The following is an 18,682-nucleotide window of genomic DNA, read 5'->3' as shown; positions in this document are numbered from 1 at the left end:
GGGTGCAGTATAGAGGGGAGCAGTACAGCAGGGGACGGGATGGGTGCAGTGTAGAGGGGAGCAGTATAGCAGGGGAGCAGTATAGCAGGGGACAGGATGGGTGCAGTATAGAGGGGAGCAGTATAGCAGGGGGCAGGGAAAGGGTGCAGTATAGAGGGGAGCAGTATAGCAGGGGACGGGATGGTGCAGTGTAGAGGGGAGCAGTATAGCAGGGGAGCAGTATAGCAGGGGACAGGATGGGTGCAGTATAGAGGGGAGCAGTATAGCAGGGGGCAGGGAAAGGGTGCAGTATAGAGGGGAGCAGTATAGCAGGGGACAGGATGGGTGCTGTATAGAGGGGAGCAGTATAGCAGGGGACAGGGGATGGGTGCAGTATAGCAGGGGAGCAGTATAGCAGGGGACAGGATGGGTGCAGTATAGAGGGGAGCAGTATAGCAGGGGGCAGGAAAGGGTGCAGTATAGAGGGGAGCAGTATAGCAGGGGACGGGATGGGTGCAGTGTAGAGGGGAGCAGTATAGCAGGGGAGCAGTATAGCAGGGGACAGGATGGGTGCAGTATAGAGGGGAGCAGTATAGCAGGGGGCAGGGAAAGGGTGCAGTATAGAGGGGAGCAGTATAGCAGGGGACAGGATGGGTGCTGTATAGAGGGGAGCAGTATAGCAGGGGACAGGGGATGGGTGCAGTATAGAGGGGAGCAGTATAGCAGGGGACAGGATGGGTGCAGTATAGAGGGGAGCAGTATAGCAGGGGACAGGATGGGTGCAGTATGGAGGGGAGCAGTATAGCAGGGGACAGGGGATGGGTGCAGTATAGAGGGGAGCAGTATAGCAGGGGACAGGATGGGTGCAGTATAGAGGGGAGCAGTATATCAGGGGACGGGATGGGTGCAGTGTAGAGGGGAGCAGTATAGCAGGGGAGCAGTATAGCAGGGGGCAGGATGGGTGCAGTATAGAGGGGAGCAGTATAGCAGGGGACAGGATGGGTGCAGTATAGAGGGGAGCAGTATAGCAGGGGACAGGATGGGTGCAGTATAGAGGGGAGCAGTACAGCAGGGGACGGGATGGGTGCAGTGTAGAGGGGAGCAGTATAGCAGGGGACAGGATGGGTGCAGTATAGAGGGGAGCAGTATAGCAGGGGGCAGGGAAAGGGTGCAGTATAGAGGGGAGCAGTATAGCAGGGGACGGGATGGGTGCAGTATAGAGGGGAGCAGTATAGCAGGGGACAGGATGGGTGCAGTATAGAGGGGAGCAGTATAGCAGGGGGCAGGGGATGGGTGCAGTAGAGGGGAGCAGTATAGCAGGGGGCAGGATGGGTGCAGTATAGAGGGGAGCAGTATATCAGGGGACGGGATGGGTGCAGTGTAGAGGGGAGCAGTATAGCAGGGGAGCAGTATAGCAGGGGGCAGGATGGGTGCAGTATAGAGGGGAGCAGTATAGCAGGGGACAGGATGGGTGCAGTATAGAGGGGAGCAGTATAGCAGGGGACAGGATGGGTGCAGTATAGAGGGGAGCAGTACAGCAGGGGACGGGATGGGTGCAGTGTAGAGGGGAGCAGTATAGCAGGGGAGCAGTATAGCAGGGGACAGGATGGGTGCAGTATAGAGGGGAGCAGTATAGCAGGGGGCAGGGAAAGGGTGCAGTATAGAGGGGAGCAGTATAGCAGGGGACGGGATGGGTGCAGTGTAGAGGGGAGCAGTATAGCAGGGGAGCAGTATAGCAGGGGACAGGATGGGTGCAGTATAGAGGGGAGCAGTATAGCAGGGGGCAGGGAAAGGGTGCAGTATAGAGGGGAGCAGTATAGCAGGGGACAGGATGGGTGCTGTATAGAGGGGAGCAGTATAGCAGGGGACAGGGGATGGGTGCAGTATAGAGGGGAGCAGTATAGCAGGGGACAGGATGGGTGCAGTATAGAGGGGAGCAGTATAGCAGGGGGCAGGGAAAGGGTGCAGTATAGAGGGGAGCAGTATAGCAGGGGACGGGATGGGTGCAGTATAGAGGGGAGCAGTATAGCAGGGGACGGGATGGGTGCAGTATAGAGGGGAGCAGTATAGCAGGGGACAGGGGAAGGGTGCAGTATAGAGGGGAGCAGTATAGCAGGGGACAGGATGGGTGCAGTATACAGGGGAGCAGTATAGCAGGGGACAGGATGGGTGCAGCATAGAGGGGAGCAGTATAGCAGGGGACAGGGAAAGGGTGCAGTATAGAGGGGAGCAGTATAGCAGGGGACAGGGGAAGGGTGCAGTATAGAGGGGAGCAGTATAACGGGACAGGATGTGTGCAGTAGAGGGGAGCAGTATAGCAGGGGACAGGGGATGGGTGCAGTATAGAGGGGAGCAGTATAGCAGGGGACAGGATGGGTGCAGTATAGAGGGGAGCAGTATAGCAGGGGACGGGATGGGTGCAGTATAGAGGGGAGCAGTATAGCAGGGGGACAGGGGATGGGTGCAGTATAGAGGGGAGCAGTATAGCAGGGGACAGGGGATGGGTGCAGTATGGAGGGGAGCAGTATAGTGGGGGACAGGGGATGGGGTGCAGCGTAGACAGCTGTGTAAACGGGGGGTGGGTACAGCAGAGGGTAGGGGGGGAGTGGTATAGCGGGGGTCTGAGGGTGGGGAGGGTACAGAAAACCGGATAGCAAGGGCCTGGGGGTGGGGAGAGTGGAGGGGAGCAGTATAGCAGGGGATGGGATGGGTGCAGTATAGAGGGGAGCAGTATAGCAGGGGACAGGATGGGTGCAGTATAGAGGGGAGCAGTATAGCAGGGGACAGGGGATGGGTGCAGTATAGAGGGGAGCAGTATAGCAGGGGACGGGATGGGTGCAGTATGGAGGGGAGCAGTATAGCAGGGGACAGGGGATGGGTGCAGTATAGAGGGGAGCAGTATAGCAGGGGACAGGGGATGGGTGCAGTATAGAGGGGAGCAGTATAGCAGGGGACAGGGGATGGGTGCAGTATAGAGGGGAGCAGTATAGCAGGGGACAGGGGATGGGTGCAGTATAGAGGGGAGCAGTATAGCAGGGGACAGGGGATGGGTGCAGTATAGAGAGGAGCAGTATAGCAGGGGGCAGGATGGGTGCAGTAGAGGGGAGCAGTATAGCAGGGGACAGGATGGGTGCAGTAGAGGGGAGCAGTATAGCAGGGGACAGGATGGGTGCAGTAGAGGGGAGCAGTATACAGGGGTCGGGTGCTGAGCCCAACCCCACCCCACGTCCCCCTGGGGTCTGAGGATGAGGCAGGTCCTTCCTGGGGGTGACAGCCCTGTCCCCGCTGTCCCCAGGCCTGCGCAACGCCCCGCGCTGCTGGGACGTGATCCAGCCCCTGCTCTGCGCCGTCTACATGCCCAAGTGTGAGGACGGGCAGGTGGAGCTGCCCAGCCAGACCCTCTGCCAGGCCACCCGGGCCCCCTGCACCATCGTGGAGCGCGAGCGGGGCTGGCCCGACTTCCTCAAGTGCACCACCGACCGCTTCCCCGAGGGCTGCCCGGTACGGGGGGACATGGGGGGCTGATGAGCTGCTGGAGGATCTGCAGAGGGACCTGGACAGGCTGGATCCATGGGCTGAGGCTCTGTAGAGGAATCTGGACAGGCTGGATCCATGGAGTGAGACCAATTGCATGAGGTTCAACCAGCCCAGTGTTGGGTCCTGCCCTTGGGTCACACCAAGCCCCCCAACACTCCAGACTTGGGGCAGAGCAGCTGGAAAGTGCCTGGGGGAAAAGGACCTGGGGGGTTTGGTCACCAGTGATGGAAAAATGTCTTTACTGAAAGAGTGGTCAAGCACTGCAACAGGCTGTCCAGGGCAGTGGTGGAGCTACCATCCCTGGAGATGTTAAAAAATTTAGATGTGGCACTTGGGGACATGGTTTAGTGGGCATGGGGATGTTGGGTTGATGATCTTGGAGGTCTTTTCCAACCTTAATGATTCTACAACTGAGAGGAGGTTGGAGCCAGGGGGGTCGGGCTCTGCTCCCCAGGAACAAGCGACAGGACCAGAGGGAACGGCCTCAAGTTGTGCCAGGGGAGGCTGAGGTTGGATCTGGGGAACAATTCCTTCCTGGCAAGGGTTGTCAGGGCCTGGCCCAGGCTGCCCAGGGAGTCCCCACCCCTGGAGGGGTTTCCAAGCCCTGGAGATGGTGCTGAGGGACACGGAGCAGTGGTGGCCTTGGCAGGGCTGGGCAAATGTTGGCCTTGATGATCTTCAATGTCCTTTCCAACCAAAACGTTTCTGTGATTCAATGCCCATCACGTCCTTTGCTGTGGGGGTGCCTCCTCCTCCTCCTCACAACCCCCTTTTCTTCCTGTGGCAGAACGAGGTGCAGAACATTAAGTTCAACAGCTCGGGGCAGTGTGAGGCGCCGCTGGTGAGGACGGACAACCCCAAGAGCTGGTACGAGGACGTGGAGGGTTGTGGCATCCAGTGCCAGAACCCGCTCTTCACCGAGAAGGAGCACCGCGAGATGCACGTCTACATCGCCGCCTTCAGCTCCGTCACCATCTTCTGCACCTTCTTCACCTTAGTGAGACACTGCCTCGGGGGGGCACATGGGGAGGTGTCCCCAGAAGGGGACTGGGCACTGAGCTGTCCCTTTCTACACCCCCCTCACAGGCCACCTTTGTCGCTGACTGGAGGAACTCCAACCGCTACCCTGCCGTCATCCTCTTCTACGTCAACGCCTGTTTCTTCGTGGGCAGCATCGGTTGGTTGGCGCAGTTCATGGACGGCGCCCGCAACGAGATCGTCTGCCGGGCTGATGGCACCATGAGGCTGGGGGAGCCCACGTACGTGTCCCCTTCGTCCCCGTCCCACTCTGGGTCACGTGCCAAGAGGTGTCCCCTGGAGCAAGGAGGGCTCTTGAGGTTTCCGGGCCTCTTGGGGAGCATGGAGGATGCTTCACTCTTGGGGAAGGAGAGAGGCTTTTCCTCCCGTGTGTCCCCTCATGGTGACACCTCTTCCCTCCCTCCGTAGCTCCAATGAAACGCTCTCCTGCGTCATCATCTTTGTCATCGTCTACTACTCGCTGATGTCGGGTGTCATCTGGTTTGTCATGCTGACCTATGCCTGGCACACCTCCTTCAAGGCGCTGGGCACCACCTACCAGCCGCTGCTGGGCAAGACCTCCTACTTCCACCTCATCACCTGGTCCATCCCCTTCGTCCTCACTGTGGCCATCTTGGCTGTGGCACAGGTAACAGGACCACCATCCCATGTCAGGCCCTGGCTGCCCAGGGCTGGGGGGGAGTCCCCATCCCTGGGGGAGTTTCCAAGCCCTGGAGATGGTGCTGAGGGACATGGGGCAGTGGTGGCCTTGGCAGGGTTGAGGGAAGGGTTGGACTCGATGATCTTAAAGGTCTTTTCCAACCAAAACGATTCTGAGATTTGATGCCCAGCCCTGGGGACGTGCCATGGGGAGGGGTGGCCGCAGCCAAGTGACATCCTCTGTCCCCATCTCTCCCAGGTGGACGGTGACTCTGTCAGTGGCATCTGCTTCGTGGGCTACAAGAACTACCGCTACCGGGCCGGCTTCGTCCTGGCACCCATCGGGCTGGTCCTCATCGTGGGGGGTTACTTCCTCATCCGGGGTGGGTGCCAGCTCGCCCTGCTGTGGGGACAGGGGCACTCTGAGTGTCCCCACCCACCCCTGACCACCTCATCCCTCCACCGTAGGGGTCATGACGCTCTTCTCCATCAAGAGCAACCACCCTGGGCTGCTGAGTGAGAAGGCAGCCAGCAAGATCAATGAGACCATGCTGCGGCTGGGTAGGTGGGCTCCATCCACACTGTTTCCATTGGAATTCCGGTGGGAATGGGGACATTTCGTCCCCTGAACCCAGACAAGCCTATCCTACCTTCCTGGGGGTGGTTGCAGCAGGGGACAAGGCTGAAGGGATGGTGGCACAGCGTCTTTGTCCAGCTAAACCAGGATTTGTCCCCCTTCTCTTCCAGGCATTTTTGGGTTCTTGGCCTTCGGCTTCGTCTTCATCACTTTTGGCTGCCACTTCTATGACTTCTTCAACCAGGCAGAGTGGGAACGCAGCTTCCGGGAATATGTCCTGTGAGTGGGACAGGGATGGGGACGCTGGTGGCATCTCAGCACCTCACGTTGAGCGGGGGACATTGCAGAGTGGAGAACCCCAAGATCCCCACCAGTGTTTGCACCACATCTCCACCCTGCAGAGCCCCATCACGTTCAGTCACTGGGTGTTCCCTTCCTCATGGCCACTGTCGCACCTGTGTCCCTGCAGGTGTGAAGCCAATGTGACCATCGCCACGCAGACCAACAAGCCCATCCCAGACTGTGAGATCAAGAACCGGCCCAGTCTCTTGGTGGAGAAGATCAACCTCTTCGCCATGTTCGGCACCGGCGTCTCCATGAGCACCTGGGTCTGGACCAAGGCCACCCTGCTCATCTGGAAGCGCACCTGGTGCAGGTGGGACCCCTGAGGATGTCACCCCACCTCCTTGTGACCCTTCCTGCCCCATCCAACGTCCTGAGATGTTGGAGGCTGACCCCAGATTTTGTCCCATCAGCTCAATGAGCGGTGACCTCGCAGCAGTTCAGGAATGGGGTGGCCTCTCCCTTCACAATTGTCTTGTGTCCTGTTTGTGGGACACTTCCAGCCCCAGGGGACTCATCCAACAGTCCCCAGCCCTTGCTGTCCCTGTCCAGAGGAGGGGAGATGGGGAAGGTCCCTGTGCCTGGGCCACCCCATGTCCCTCCTCTGACCCACCGTGTCCCCCCCAGGCTGACAGGGCAGAGTGATGACCAGCCCAAGAGGATCAAGAAGAGCAAGATGATCGCCAAGGCCTTCTCCAAGCGCAAGGAGCTGCTGCGTGACCCCGGCCAGGAGTTGTCCTTCAGCATGCACACCGTGTCACACGACGGCCCCGTGGGTACGTGCCCGTGGGATGTGGCTACCTTGGCAGCACCCCGAGGTCCCCCCTGTCCCCACCTTGACCCGGCTCCCCCGCTGTCATTGCAGCTGGGTTAGCGTTTGACATCAACGAGCCGTCGGCTGACGTGTCTTCAGCCTGGGCCCAGCATGTCACCAAGATGGTGGCCAGGAGAGGAGCCATCCTGCCCCAGGACATCTCCGTCACACCTGTAGCAACACCTGGCAAGTCCCTGGGGACCACCTTGGGATCTAGGGGACGAGCTGGGTTGAGGGATGTTGGGGACATGCAGGGAGGCAGAGCTGGGGGGCTGGGTCTGGTGGGGGGGGTGCAGGGCAGGAGGTGGCTGCTGTCACCTGTCCCATGTCCCACAGTGCCACCAGAGGAGAGGGCCAACCTCTGGGTGGTGGAGGCCGACCTCTCCCCCGAGCTGCAGAAACGCAGCGGCCGCAAGAAGAAGCGGAGGAAGAAGAAGAAGAAGGAGGAGGAGGAAGAGGTGTCCCCAGGTCTTCAACCCTGCCTGGGGAGATCCGCAGCTCCCTTGGCCTCCAGCACCGTCCCTCGCCTGCCCCGGCTGCCCCCCCAGCCCTGCCTGGTCACCTTCAACCCTGACGTTCTCCCGGGTCTCCCACCTGAAGCCACCTTCACCCGGGGACCATGGGACGTCCACCGCAGAGCCAACGTCTTCCACCTCATCAGCAACCCCTTCTGCCCCGAGAGCGGGTCCCTGGAAGAGGAGGAGAGCCCCGGCCCCAGCAGCGGGCGCTGGCAGCACAATGGGGGTCCCCTGCGGCCCCCCAGGCCCCTGCTCCATGGTGGAGGGACAAGGACTCAGGGCCACCGGGCCACCTTGGCCCCCATCCACTCTCGGACCAACTTGGTGGACGCCGAGCTGCTGGATGCCGATTCGGATTTTTGAGCCTGGTGGGAACCTTGGTGAGGGGACAACCGGGGGTGAGACCCCAAGACCCACCCAGCGTGGGCAGCTCGTGAGGGGACACCAAAGCCACCCTGCCCCTCTACGCATCCCTCCAGCTTGGCCACAGCTGATGTTTTTCCCCCTTCAGAGGACAACGTTTCTCCCCACATCGCCCCAGATGGAGTTGATGCACATCCCAGCCCAGCAGAAGGGGCTTTGGGATCCCTCTGGCATCACTGGGAGAAGAGAAACAGACCCCACCCAAGTCCTGCAGGGATTTGAGGACAAGGGGGACAATGCCTGTGTCACCAAGGGGGACAGGAGGAGGTGGCCACCCCCAGAGCCAGCGGGCAAGCATTGATCAGGATAGATTTTGGTGAGCTTTGGGGTGCCAGGATGCCCTGCCACCCCCTGCCCATGGCTAGATGGTACGTAGAGCTTCCAAAAACTGGTGCCAATAGGGTTTGAGTTTTAATTTTTCATTTCTTTTTAATCTTTGTATGATAATAACACAGGGCGCGGCCTCCCCTCGGGTGCTTGGGTTGAGAGCGGGATGAGCTGATCCCCCCCCCATCCCACCTCACCAGCAGCACCATACCCTTTTTTCCTTGGGGTGCACCCCTGTTTTTTTCAGGGGTCCCAAGTGCCTTCTAGATGGGCAGCACAGCGGGTGCTCCCTGAGCCACGAGAAAAAACAAAAACAACCCCCAGACTTTACAATCCTGGGGCAAGCCAGGCTCACCGTTATAGAATTATAGAATAGAATTATAGAATCCTAGGGGTTGGAAGGGACCTCGAAAGATCATCTAGTCCAACCCCCCCTGCCAGAGCAGGGTCACCTAGAGTACATCACATAGGAACGCATCCAGGTGGGTTTTGAATGTCTCCAGTGAAGGAGACTCCACAACCTCTCTGGGCAGCCTGTTCCAGTGCTCTGTCACTCTTACAGTAAAAAAATTTTTTCGGATATTCACCTTGAACCTCCTATGCTCCAATTTCCACCCATTACCCCTTGTCCTATCACTGGTCATCACTGAGAAGAGCCTAACTCCATCTCCCTGACACTCACCCCTTACGTATTTGTAAACATTGATGAGGTCACCCCTCAGCCTCCTTTTCTCCAAGCTAAAGAGACCCAGCTCCCTCAGCCTTTCCTCATAAGGGAGATGTTCCACTCCCTTAATCATCTTAGTAGCTCTGCGCTGGACTCTTTCCAGCACTTCCCTGTCCTTCTTGAACTGAGGGGCCCAGAACTGGACACAATATTCCAGATGCGGCCTCACCAAGGCAGAATAGAGGGGGAGGAGAACCTCTCTTGACCGACTAACCACACCCTTTCTAATGCACCCCAGGATGCCATTGGCCTTCTTGGCCACAAGGGCACATTGCTGGCTCATGGTCATCCTCCTGTCCACCAGGACCCCCAGGTCTCTTTCACCTACACTACTCTCCAGCAGGTCAGCCCCCAACCTATACTGGGACATCGTGTTGTTCTTCCCCAAATGCAAAACTCTACACTTCCCCTTGTTGAATTTCATCATGTTTCTCCCCGCCCAACTCTCCAGCCTGTCTAGGTCTCTCTGAATGGCAGCACAGCCTTCTGGTGTGTCAGCCACTCCTCCCAGCTTGGTGTCATCAGCAAACTTGCTGAGGGTACATTCTGTACCCTCATCCAGGTCGTTGATGAAGATGTTGAACAACACTGGTCCCAGTACCGACCCCTGAGGGACTCCACTAGTCACAGGCCTCCAACCAGATTCTGCCCCATTGACTACAACTCTCTGACTCCTTCCCATCAACCAGTTCCTAATCCACCTCACTACCTGATCACCAAACCCATACCTGATCAACTTATCTACAAGGATGCTGTGGGAGACGGTGTCAAATGCCTTACTGAAATCAAGATAAACCACATCTACCGCTCTACCATCATCTATCCACCTAGTAATTTCCTCATAGAAATTTCCTCACCGTTGCTGTCTGGGGGTACCAAATTCTACAGCAAAGCTTTTTAGTATTATTATTATTTTTTTAAGAAAAAAAAAAACCCAAAAAAGACCCCACAAAACCCCCATTTGCAGCTCAGCCCTGAGATGGGAGGACTGCAGTCCCTGCTGGTGTTTTGTCTCTCTCCATTATCTCTGCACATCTCTGTCCCATCCCAGGAGGTTCTTGGATTTCTCACTGTCCTGGTCACCTCCCTGGGTTCATTTGTTGCTCTGTAAAGGACAAATCTCCTGTATCAGTATTAAATTGGCCAAATTCCTGTTGCCAGTGGCTGCCCTGGGCTCTCTGGGGAGGCATGGAGAGTGGGGACTCTTTGTGGGGTTTTGTCTTTTCTCCTAAACGAGCTCCAATCTCCTGAGAAATGGCTTCAAACTGCTTTAAAGTGCTTAAAACCGCTTTAAACTGCTTTAAAACACTTTAAACTGCTTTAAAAACTGCTTTAAACGGCACTAAAACTGCTTTAAACTGTTTAAAACTGCTTCAAACTGCTTTAAACTGTTAAAACCTGCTTTAAACTAGTTTAAATTGCTTTAAACTGCATTAAAAACTGCTTTAAATCACTTTAAACTACTTTAAACTGTGTTAAAAATGGCTTTAAACCCCTTTATACTGCTTTAAACCACTTTGAGCTGTTAAAAACCATTTTCAACTGCTTTAAACTATTAAAGCCTACTTTGAACTGTTAAAAACGGCTTTACACTGTATTAAAACCTGCTTTAAACCAGTTTAAACTGCTTTAAACTACATTGAAAACTGCTTTAAGTCCCTTTAAACTGCTTTAAGCTGTTTAAAACCTGCTATAAACCAGTTTAAACTGCTTTAAACTGCATTAAAAATGGCTTAAAACCACTTTAAGCTGCACTAAAAACTGCTTTAAACCACTTTCAACTGTTAAAAACTGCTTTAAACTGTTAGGAACTGCTTTAAACTGCATTAAAAACCACTTTGAACTGCTTTAAAAACTTTTAAACAGTGTTATAGATGGCTTTAAACCAGTTTAAACTGCTTTAAACTGTGTTAAAACTTGCTTTAAACCAGTTCAAACTGCAGTAAAAACAGCTTAAAACCACTTTAAGCTGCATTAAAAACTACTCTAAACCACTTTCAACTGTTAAAAACCACTTTAACCTGCTTTAAACTGTTAGGAACTGCTTTAAACTGCATTAAAAAACATTTGGAACTGCTTTAAAAACAGTTTTTAACTGTTTAAATGCTTTTAAACCAGTTTAAACCATTAAAAACTGCTTTAAACCCCTTTAAACTGCTTTAAAACATTTTCAACTGTTAAAAACCACTTTAACCTGCTTTAAAACACCTTTAAACCACTTTAAAAACCGTTTTAAACCACTTTACACCACTTTGGACTTCTTTAAACAGCATTAAACCTGCGTTAAACTAGTTGAAGCTGCTTTAAGCAACACTAAACTGCATTAAACTGCTTCAAACTACGTTAAACAGCTTTAAAAAAACACTTCAAACTGCTTTAAACCACTTTAAACTGTGTTAAACACCACTTTAAACTGCTTTAAACCACTTGAAGCTGCTTTAAAAACCACTTTGTTTCAAACTGCTTTAGGCAGCTTTAAACTGCTTTAAAAGCTTTTAAATGGGTTTAAACCACCTTCAACTCTTTAAAAAAATCCCCCACTTTAAACTGGATCAAACAGCTTTAAACTGGTTTAAACTGCTGTGTTTAAAAACCACTTTAAACTGCTTTAAAGACCACTTTGAATTGCTTCAAGCTGCTTAAAAAAACACTTTAAATCACTTTGAACTGCTTTAAAAACCACTTCAGACTGCTTTAAACCTCTTCAAACTGCTTTAAACTGGTTTCAGCGGCATTAAAAACTGCTTTAAACTGGTTCAAACTGCTTTAAAAACACTTTAAACTGGTTTAAACTGCTTTTAAAAAGTGCTTCAAAGTGGCTTAACTGCTTTAAACTGCTTTAAAAGCCAATTTGAACCGCTTTAAACCCCTTTAAACTTTGTTAAAAAACTGCATGAAACCACTTTCAACTGTTAAAAACCACTTTAAATTGCTTTGAACTGTTAAAAACTGCTTTAAACTGCACGTTAAACTGGTTTAAACTGCTTTAAACCACTTTAAACTGCTTTAAACCATTAAAAGCTGCTTTAAACTGCTTTGGAAGCCACTTTGAACTGCTTTAAAAAACAATTTAAACTGCTTCAAGCTGCATTAAAAACTGGTTTGAACTGCTTGCAACTGCTTTAAACCGCTTTGAACTGCTTTAAAAACACCTTAAACCATTTGAAAGTGCTTTAAAAACTCCTTTGAATTGCTTTACATTGCTTAAAAATGGTTTTAAATGGCTCTAAACGACTTTCAGCTGTTTAAAAAAACTGCTCAAAACTGGTTTAAACTGCTTTAAACCACTTTGAACTGCTTTAGAAGCCACTTTCAACTGCTTTTAAAAAAACAACCTTGAAGCTCCTTTAAACTTCTTTGGAAACTGCTTTGAACTGCTTTAAAAACCATTTAAAACTGGTTTTAACGGCTTCAAACTATTTAAAAACCACTTTAAACTGGTGTAAACTGCTTCAAACCACACTCAAAACCACTTTGAGCTGCTTTAAACCGCTTTCAACTGCTTTAAACCGCTTTCAAACTGATTTAAAAACGACCTTAAGCTGCTTTGAACTGTTGTTACAAACCACTTTGAACTGCTTTAAGCTGCTTTAAAAACTGCTTTGAACTGCTTTGAAGAGTTTTAAGTGGCTTTAAGCCACTTTCAACTGTTGAAAAACCACTCAAAACTGGTTTGAACTGGTTTAAAAACTGCCTTGAACTGCTTTAAACTACTTTGAGCTGCTTCAGAAACCACATCCAGCTGCTTTAAAACAACACTTGAAGCTGCTTTAAACAGCTTTAACTGGCTTCAAACTGCTTAAAAAAAAACCCACTTTCAACTGTTTCAAGCAGCTTCAAACTGCTTTAAAAACCACTTTCAGCTACTTTAAACGGCGCTAAAACCTGCTTTAAATTGGTTTAAACCACTTCCAACTGCTTTAAAACCTATTTCAAACCACTTTTAAATCCCCATCCCCTCCATTTACGCTGGGAAGTGTCCCCGGGTGCTTTGGGGACAGTGTGGGGGGACACTGGTGGGCTCTGGCTGCAAACTGGGGGGGTTAGGAGGATCCTGTTGCCACTCTGGGCTGGAATACCCCCAAAATCCGGATGGGGTGTCCCCCAAATGGGAGGGGGGGCTTGTTGGCTGCTTTGCCTTTTTGGGGCCAAATGCTGCTTTTGGGAAGTGTCATTTTTTGATTTCACTTAGGAGCAAAGCAGCGGGTGCTCGGGGATCTCGGAGATCAGGCTGGAATCCTCCTGGAATTTGGGAATCCGTCATCCCGAGGGGTTTTGAAAGGGAATTTTTTACATTTCTGCTATTTTTCTGGTCTTTTTCTCTCCGGACAAGGGCAGGGAGGGATGGGAGCAGGAGGAAGGGTTTCCAGCTGGCAGAGGGAGCTGGAGCTGAGATGTGAGGGAGAAATTCTGGGCTGTGAGGGTGGGGAGAGCCTGGCCCAGGTTGCCCAGGGAAGCTGTGGCTGCCCCATCCCCGGTTTGGGTGGGATCTTAAAGCTCATCTAGTCCCACCCCTGCACGGTGGGACCATTCCAGGCTGCTCCAAGCCCCATCCAACCTGCCCTTCAACACTGCCAGGGATGGGGCAGCCACAGCTTCCCTGGGCAACCTGGGCCAGGCTCTCCCCACCCTCACAGCCCAGAATTTCTCCCTCACATCTCAGCTCCAGCTCCCTCTGCCAGCTGGAAACCCTTCCCCCTGCTCCCATCCCTCCCTGCCCTTGGCCCAAGCCCCTCCCCAGCTTTCCTGGAGCCCCTTCAGGCACTGGAAGGTGCTCTCAGGTCTCCCTGGAGCCTTCTCTTCTCCAGGCTGAACACCCCAGCTCTCCCAGCCTGTCTCCAGAGCAGAGCTGCTCCAGCCCTCCCATCATCTCCGTGGCTCCTCTGGATTCTCTCCAGGGCAAACTCCTTTTGCCTCCAACCTCTCCAACACGTTGGACACGACCTCCTGTCCCTCAGAGAGGTGGGAACATCGTGTTCCCACACCCTCTAGCACACAGGCTCCAGTCCTTGCCTTGTGCCCAGAGACCGTCCATTAACACTGACAATGATAATTAAAAAAAAACCCAACCAAACATGGATGGGTTTGAACTTCCCTTCCAAGAGGAGCTGTCCTGAAGAACTGGGGTTTAGAAGAAGGTGGCTTTTTATCAGCAGGAAGCCCCCTGAAGAAAGGCCCGAGCCACCGAGGGGCTCTGTGGGCTGGCAGGACCTGGCAGGACAGCCCGTTTTCTGCCTCTTCGATGTCCCTCTTGCCTGGCCAGCACCTCTTGCTCCTCATTTCCAAGGGTCTTTTCCCTTGTGGCTGAGCCGCAGGGCCGGGAGAGCAGCCTGGCCCCGGGGGTTGCGGTGGGGTGCGCAGAGCCGAAGAGAAGAAAAATCCGCTAAAACGTGAAAATGAACCCAAAACAACCCGAACTTCTCCCCAGGGGAGGGAGGTCCAGCGCCGGTCCCCAAGGGGGTGCGGGAGCGGCGTGGAGGCCCTGACCAGCCTGCAGGGCCGCCATCCCGCGCCCCTGCGGGGACTACAACTCCCGGCAGCCCCCGCGCCGAGCGGCAGGCGGGCGGTGCGCTGCCGGGGCGGCGCGGGGGCTGCCGGGAGTTGTAGTCGCGAGGCGGGGCGGGGGGGTGGCGGCGGCGCGGGAGGACTGCAGGTCCCGGCGTGCCGCGCGGGGCCGTGAGGGGGCGGGCGGGCCCGGCGGCGGCGGCGGCGGCGATGTCGGTGCAGGTGGCGGCGCCCGCCGTGGAGCTGAAGGAGCTGAAGGAGCTGGGCGGCCCCATGGATCAACCGGCGGGGCCTCCGTGCGAGCCGCTGGCCGCTCACCCCGCCGGGCATGGGGTGGCCGCCGCCGCCGCCCCTCCGTGCCTGTCGGCGGCCCCGGCGTCCTCCTCCTCCTCCTCCTGCGGCGGGGAGCGGCCTCCGCTCAGCGGGCTGCCCGCCGCCGGGCTGCCTCCCGGTGCCTCCAAGGTGCCGCAGGCTTCGGCCATGAAACGGAGCGACCCGCATCATCCCCAGCACCGGCACCGCGGCGAGAGCGGCGGCGGAGCCGCGGCCGAGGCTCTGGTCAGCCCCGACGGCACCGTCACCGAGGCGCCGCGCACCGTCAAGAAGGTAGCGGGGCGTGGAACGGGACACACACACACACACACACACGGCGGGGGAGAGCACCCACCTGCCGGCCTGGGGAACCCCCCCCCCGGCTTGGTGAGGGGACACACACACACACACCCCGCCCCGCCGGGGAGGGGGGACGGGGACACGCGGTGTGGGGCTGTCCCGGCGTGGGGGTCTCCGGTGTGTCTGTGTGGAGCTGTGCCCACCGAGACCGCTGTCGTGGCTCTGGGGTGTCGCGGGTGCCCACGGGGGGTGGGGGGTGGTCTCCGCCGTGCCAGTGGGGGTTCCTGCTGCGCCCGTGGGGTGCTCCCGTGTCTGTAGGGGTCTCTGCGGGTGGGGCAGCTCTTGTCGTCGTGGGGGAGCTCTGGGGTGTCTGTGAGGCAGCTCCCGTGCCCGTGGGGGTCTCTGGTGTGGCCACGGGAGCTGCTGCCGTGGCCGTACTGCTTCTCCCGTACCCGTGGAGGTCCCCAGCGCTCCCGTGGGGCTGCTCCTGTGTCTGTGGGATTGCTCCCGTGGCCGTGGTGGCCCTTGGGGATTCCTCCCGTGACCCCACGGGGGTGTCCCCGCGGCCCTGGCTGCCTTTTGGGAACACGCTCCACCAGGATCATGGGGTCCCATCGGCTCCTTTGCATCCCTGTGTGTCTCTGCCTGGTGGGATCCACGCACAACAGGCTGGACGTGCCCACACCCCCCTGGGGAGAGGTGCCCACCACGAAGGGTGTGTGCCCGGCGTGCCCGTGGGTGCCAGGTACGGGAGCTGTGGGGTGTGTGCAGGTTCACAGCGAGTTCATGCCTCCGGGGTTATCGGCTTGGTTGGAGATACGGAAACACCAGATAAAAACGTGTATGGAAAGGTGCCTGTCCCCTTGGCACGGGAGGGACAACCGGGCACACCCGCTGCACGTGGGACACGGGTGTGTCCACACACCCCCTGGGGTGGGTCTGCCTGAGGGTCTGTGTGCTGGCTGTGCACCTCGGGACGTGGCAGGGAGCTGTGTCCCTCAGGCAGGGGGCATCCATGGCTGGAGATGCTCCCCATAAGGAGGGGGATGTGTGTATTCCCCTATGGAAACAGCTTCTTGTAGATCCACGGGGGCCCTCCAGGGATGCCTGCAGGAAAATACACATTTTCCACAGAAATTCCTGAGTAGGAGTGACCTGAGTGGTTGGTGCCTGGCACCTTTCCCTTGGGAAATCACAGGGGAAGGTGTTTTCCCCTCTGGGATGCAAGAACCTGTAGGGGATGGAGTGTCTCTGTTGTAAGGGGAGCATCCCTGCTCCTGGAGTTTTGGCATGAGAGCTTCACCTACACGTTGCTGGACTTCCACCCTCCTTCGTTGTCGCTCTGATGTTTCCAGTCCCTTCAGAAGGCCCAGGATGAGGGATGTTGTCTCCATTAACCATCAGCTCCTCCCGTGGGGCTTCCTTGAAACTGGGATTTCTCCTAGAAATTCTCTGGGAGGGATTGCATCCCTGTAAAGCCGGGTCTGCCCATGAGGAGAGTCTGGATCAAAGGCTCCTTCAGCCCCTTGGAAATTCCTCCTTGGGGGGGGGGGGGTTAATTCCTTGGTAAAGGACATTTTTCCACTAATATTGTGATTTCCATCTGGAACCCCTCTCTGTTGGATATCCTAATCCAATCTCTCTATACTTAGAAACCCTCAGGGTATCCATATTTCTCCTCAAGTATAAACTCCTCCCTTATCCCTCTTCTTTTTGTGTGTGTTAAACAACAAAAAGCCCTTTCTCCTCTCCCCTCCCCTGCCTGAAGTCCGGCTCTTGTCTGGCAGGAGGCGACCCATTTGCATTGCTTAGTCTGGGAATCTGGGAATCCCTCTCCCTGGAAAACTCCTAAAAGCAGCAGAGGATGCGTTAGAAGAGGAGCTAAAGGCTTTTCAGGAGGAACCTGGAGGAGCCAGGAAGCTTTGGGGGACGAGTTTGTTTCAGAGCTGACAATCTGGTTGCTAAAGGAAGCGGGATGTGTTGATGGAGGCTCTCTGGGAGTACATCATGTTCCTTTTTCTTTCCCCCCCTCCTCCCTGTGCTGTTGCTTTCCAGAGAGAGGGTGCTGGGCATTTCATTTACCAGATTTCCAAATCCAAGGAGTCCTTTCCACAGTTTCTTAGGAACTCAGGTTATTTAAATAAAACACCAGATTTCGTAGCCATCAAATTGTTCCCAGTCCCTGCCATGGAAAAACTGGGCATGTAGAGCCTGAGGCATCAGTCAAAGGAAGGTTTAGTGCAAAAATAAGGCTAGAAGAAGCAGATAAATTGTCATTTTAGTCAAATCCAATAGAACTTTTCCTTAGTACTGGGAGTAAAAGTCTATTTAAAAGATAAATATAGGTGAGATCATAGCAAATTGGTAGTGAAACCAAGTGAACTGTTGTTGTTTCTGTGTTCGGTGGGAAAAATATCTCTGTAGATTTTCTTGACTGGTTTATAGGTTAAATGTATATAGATGAAAAAAATAGGTATGAAACCAGTCCGTGTATATATATGATATGTATATAATATGTAGATACACGTATATATATTAATATATATGTATTTCATAATAATTTTTTCAGTTTTTTCCCCTTTCCTTGCAATTTTGACCTATCGGGGGATGTGTGAGCAAGTGTTTATGTCATAGTTGTGCCACAAGCACAGGGTTCCCAGTAAACAGCTATGTCTGTCCTCCAGGTCTCCTCTGACTCCCCTCTCCTTTTACAACCATCTTGATGTGGGCTCAGGATTTTTCTCAGGCCCATTGGCCTCTAGGTGGGCCTGGATAGGATGGGATGTGGGGCTGGGTTGGCAGGTGGTGGCAACTTGGCAAGTTGATATTTTTATTTCTGGAGGTGACTGCTTTGTTTTGGTTGTGATACCACAGCGGGTGTGCTGTCCTGGTTCTGCAGTCTCCCAGATCTGCTCTCGGGAGGAATGGTGGCACTCCTGCAAACCCAGAGGTCAAAGTCAGGTTGGCTGGGGCTGGGTTTGTCTTTGTGGTACCTACAGGGGTGGTTTCTGTCAGATCTAGGTGAAGATCTCCATAGTCATGTCTCTGTTCTCATTGGGTTCTTGCTCTAGGTCCCCACACTCAAGAACTGCCCTGAGGACCTCATTTCTGAGGTGGCTTTGGACTTGACTTTTGCAGCTAACTCTGACTAACGGGTGTGGCTCTGACCTGTCCGTGTGTCTCCTCAGGCAGATTTAGCCAACCCAGGGTTGTCTGGTGCTGCTTCTGAGCTGGTTGCCTCTGAGAAGGGCTGATGAGTGGGTCTTCGACCTGTGTCTGAGGCGTGGGCTGATGGCCTGAGCTTCTGGTGGTCCAGATCTCCTGCCTCTGGCAGTGTGTCCTGACCCTCTTCCCTTCCCCCTGCCAGGTTCTCGCACACAAGGCAGTTCAGAGACCTCAAACTGCATCAGGTTCCTTGCTTTGAGTTGGGCTAGTTTCCTGTCAACGCGATTCCCTGCAACTTGAGGGCTGAGGAAGAGCTGGGGATGATGAAGAAGTGGCAGGAGCAGGTTGGTGGAGATGGGGGGGTGGAGAGGACTCTCCAGCAGCAGTTGGGTGCTGAGTTGTCTCAGCTGCAGCGCGAGCCTCGGTGACAGGGCTGGCAGCAGCTGGTTGGGGTGACTCAGGAGATGAGGGGTTTGTTT

At 54.4% G+C, this 18,682-nt stretch overlaps 2 protein-coding genes across 3 annotated transcripts in view; both read left to right on the top strand.

The window, feature by feature from the left end:
- Positions 1 to 3,279: 3,279 nt before the first annotated feature.
- Positions 3,280 to 9,048, top strand: SMO (smoothened, frizzled class receptor). Of its 2 annotated transcripts, XM_051612287.1 has the most exons (12): positions 3,280 to 3,480; positions 4,304 to 4,513; positions 4,603 to 4,775; positions 4,963 to 5,182; positions 5,453 to 5,576; positions 5,662 to 5,754; positions 5,941 to 6,049; positions 6,240 to 6,425; positions 6,740 to 6,888; positions 6,978 to 7,112; positions 7,263 to 7,824; positions 7,956 to 9,048. In XM_051612287.1, the coding sequence occupies exons 1-11, from the start codon at positions 3,334 to 3,336 to the stop codon at positions 7,805 to 7,807; spliced, it is 2,091 nt and encodes a 696-aa protein (XP_051468247.1). In that variant the 5' UTR covers positions 3,280 to 3,333; the 3' UTR covers positions 7,808 to 7,824; positions 7,956 to 9,048. The 2 variants fall into 2 exon arrangements, with proteins under 2 accessions (XP_051468247.1, XP_051468236.1); XM_051612276.1 differs by having other exon boundaries at positions 7,263 to 9,048.
- Positions 9,049 to 14,609: 5,561 nt separating this feature from the next.
- The window catches only part of AHCYL2 (adenosylhomocysteinase like 2), an 84,837-nt gene continuing 80,764 nt past the window's right edge, over positions 14,610 to 18,682 (top strand). The window contains exon 1 of the mRNA XM_051612304.1: positions 14,610 to 15,032. Within this exon, the coding sequence (XP_051468264.1) occupies positions 14,637 to 15,032 (396 nt within the window). The 5' untranslated portion in view covers positions 14,610 to 14,636. The remainder of the gene's footprint in view (positions 15,033 to 18,682) is intronic.

This window comes from Apus apus, chromosome 1 (genome assembly GCF_020740795.1).
Source record: "Apus apus isolate bApuApu2 chromosome 1, bApuApu2.pri.cur, whole genome shotgun sequence".
Lineage (NCBI taxonomy): Eukaryota > Metazoa > Chordata > Aves > Apodiformes > Apodidae > Apus > Apus apus.
Note: the sequence above shows the minus strand (reverse complement) of the source record. Positions and strands in the feature narration are given on the sequence as shown.

Excerpts from the sequence above, each read along its gene's own strand:
- SMO (XM_051612287.1), top strand. The coding sequence starts at position 3,334 with ATGCCCAAGTGTGAGGACGGGCAGGTGGAGCTGCCCAGCCAGACCCTC. Across the intron at positions 5,755-5,940 it reads TGAGACCATGCTGCGGCTGG|GCATTTTTGGGTTCTTGGCC; the intron begins GTAGGTGGGCTC and ends CTTCTCTTCCAG. Across the intron at positions 6,889-6,977 it reads GTCACACGACGGCCCCGTGG|CTGGGTTAGCGTTTGACATC; the intron begins GTACGTGCCCGT and ends CTGTCATTGCAG.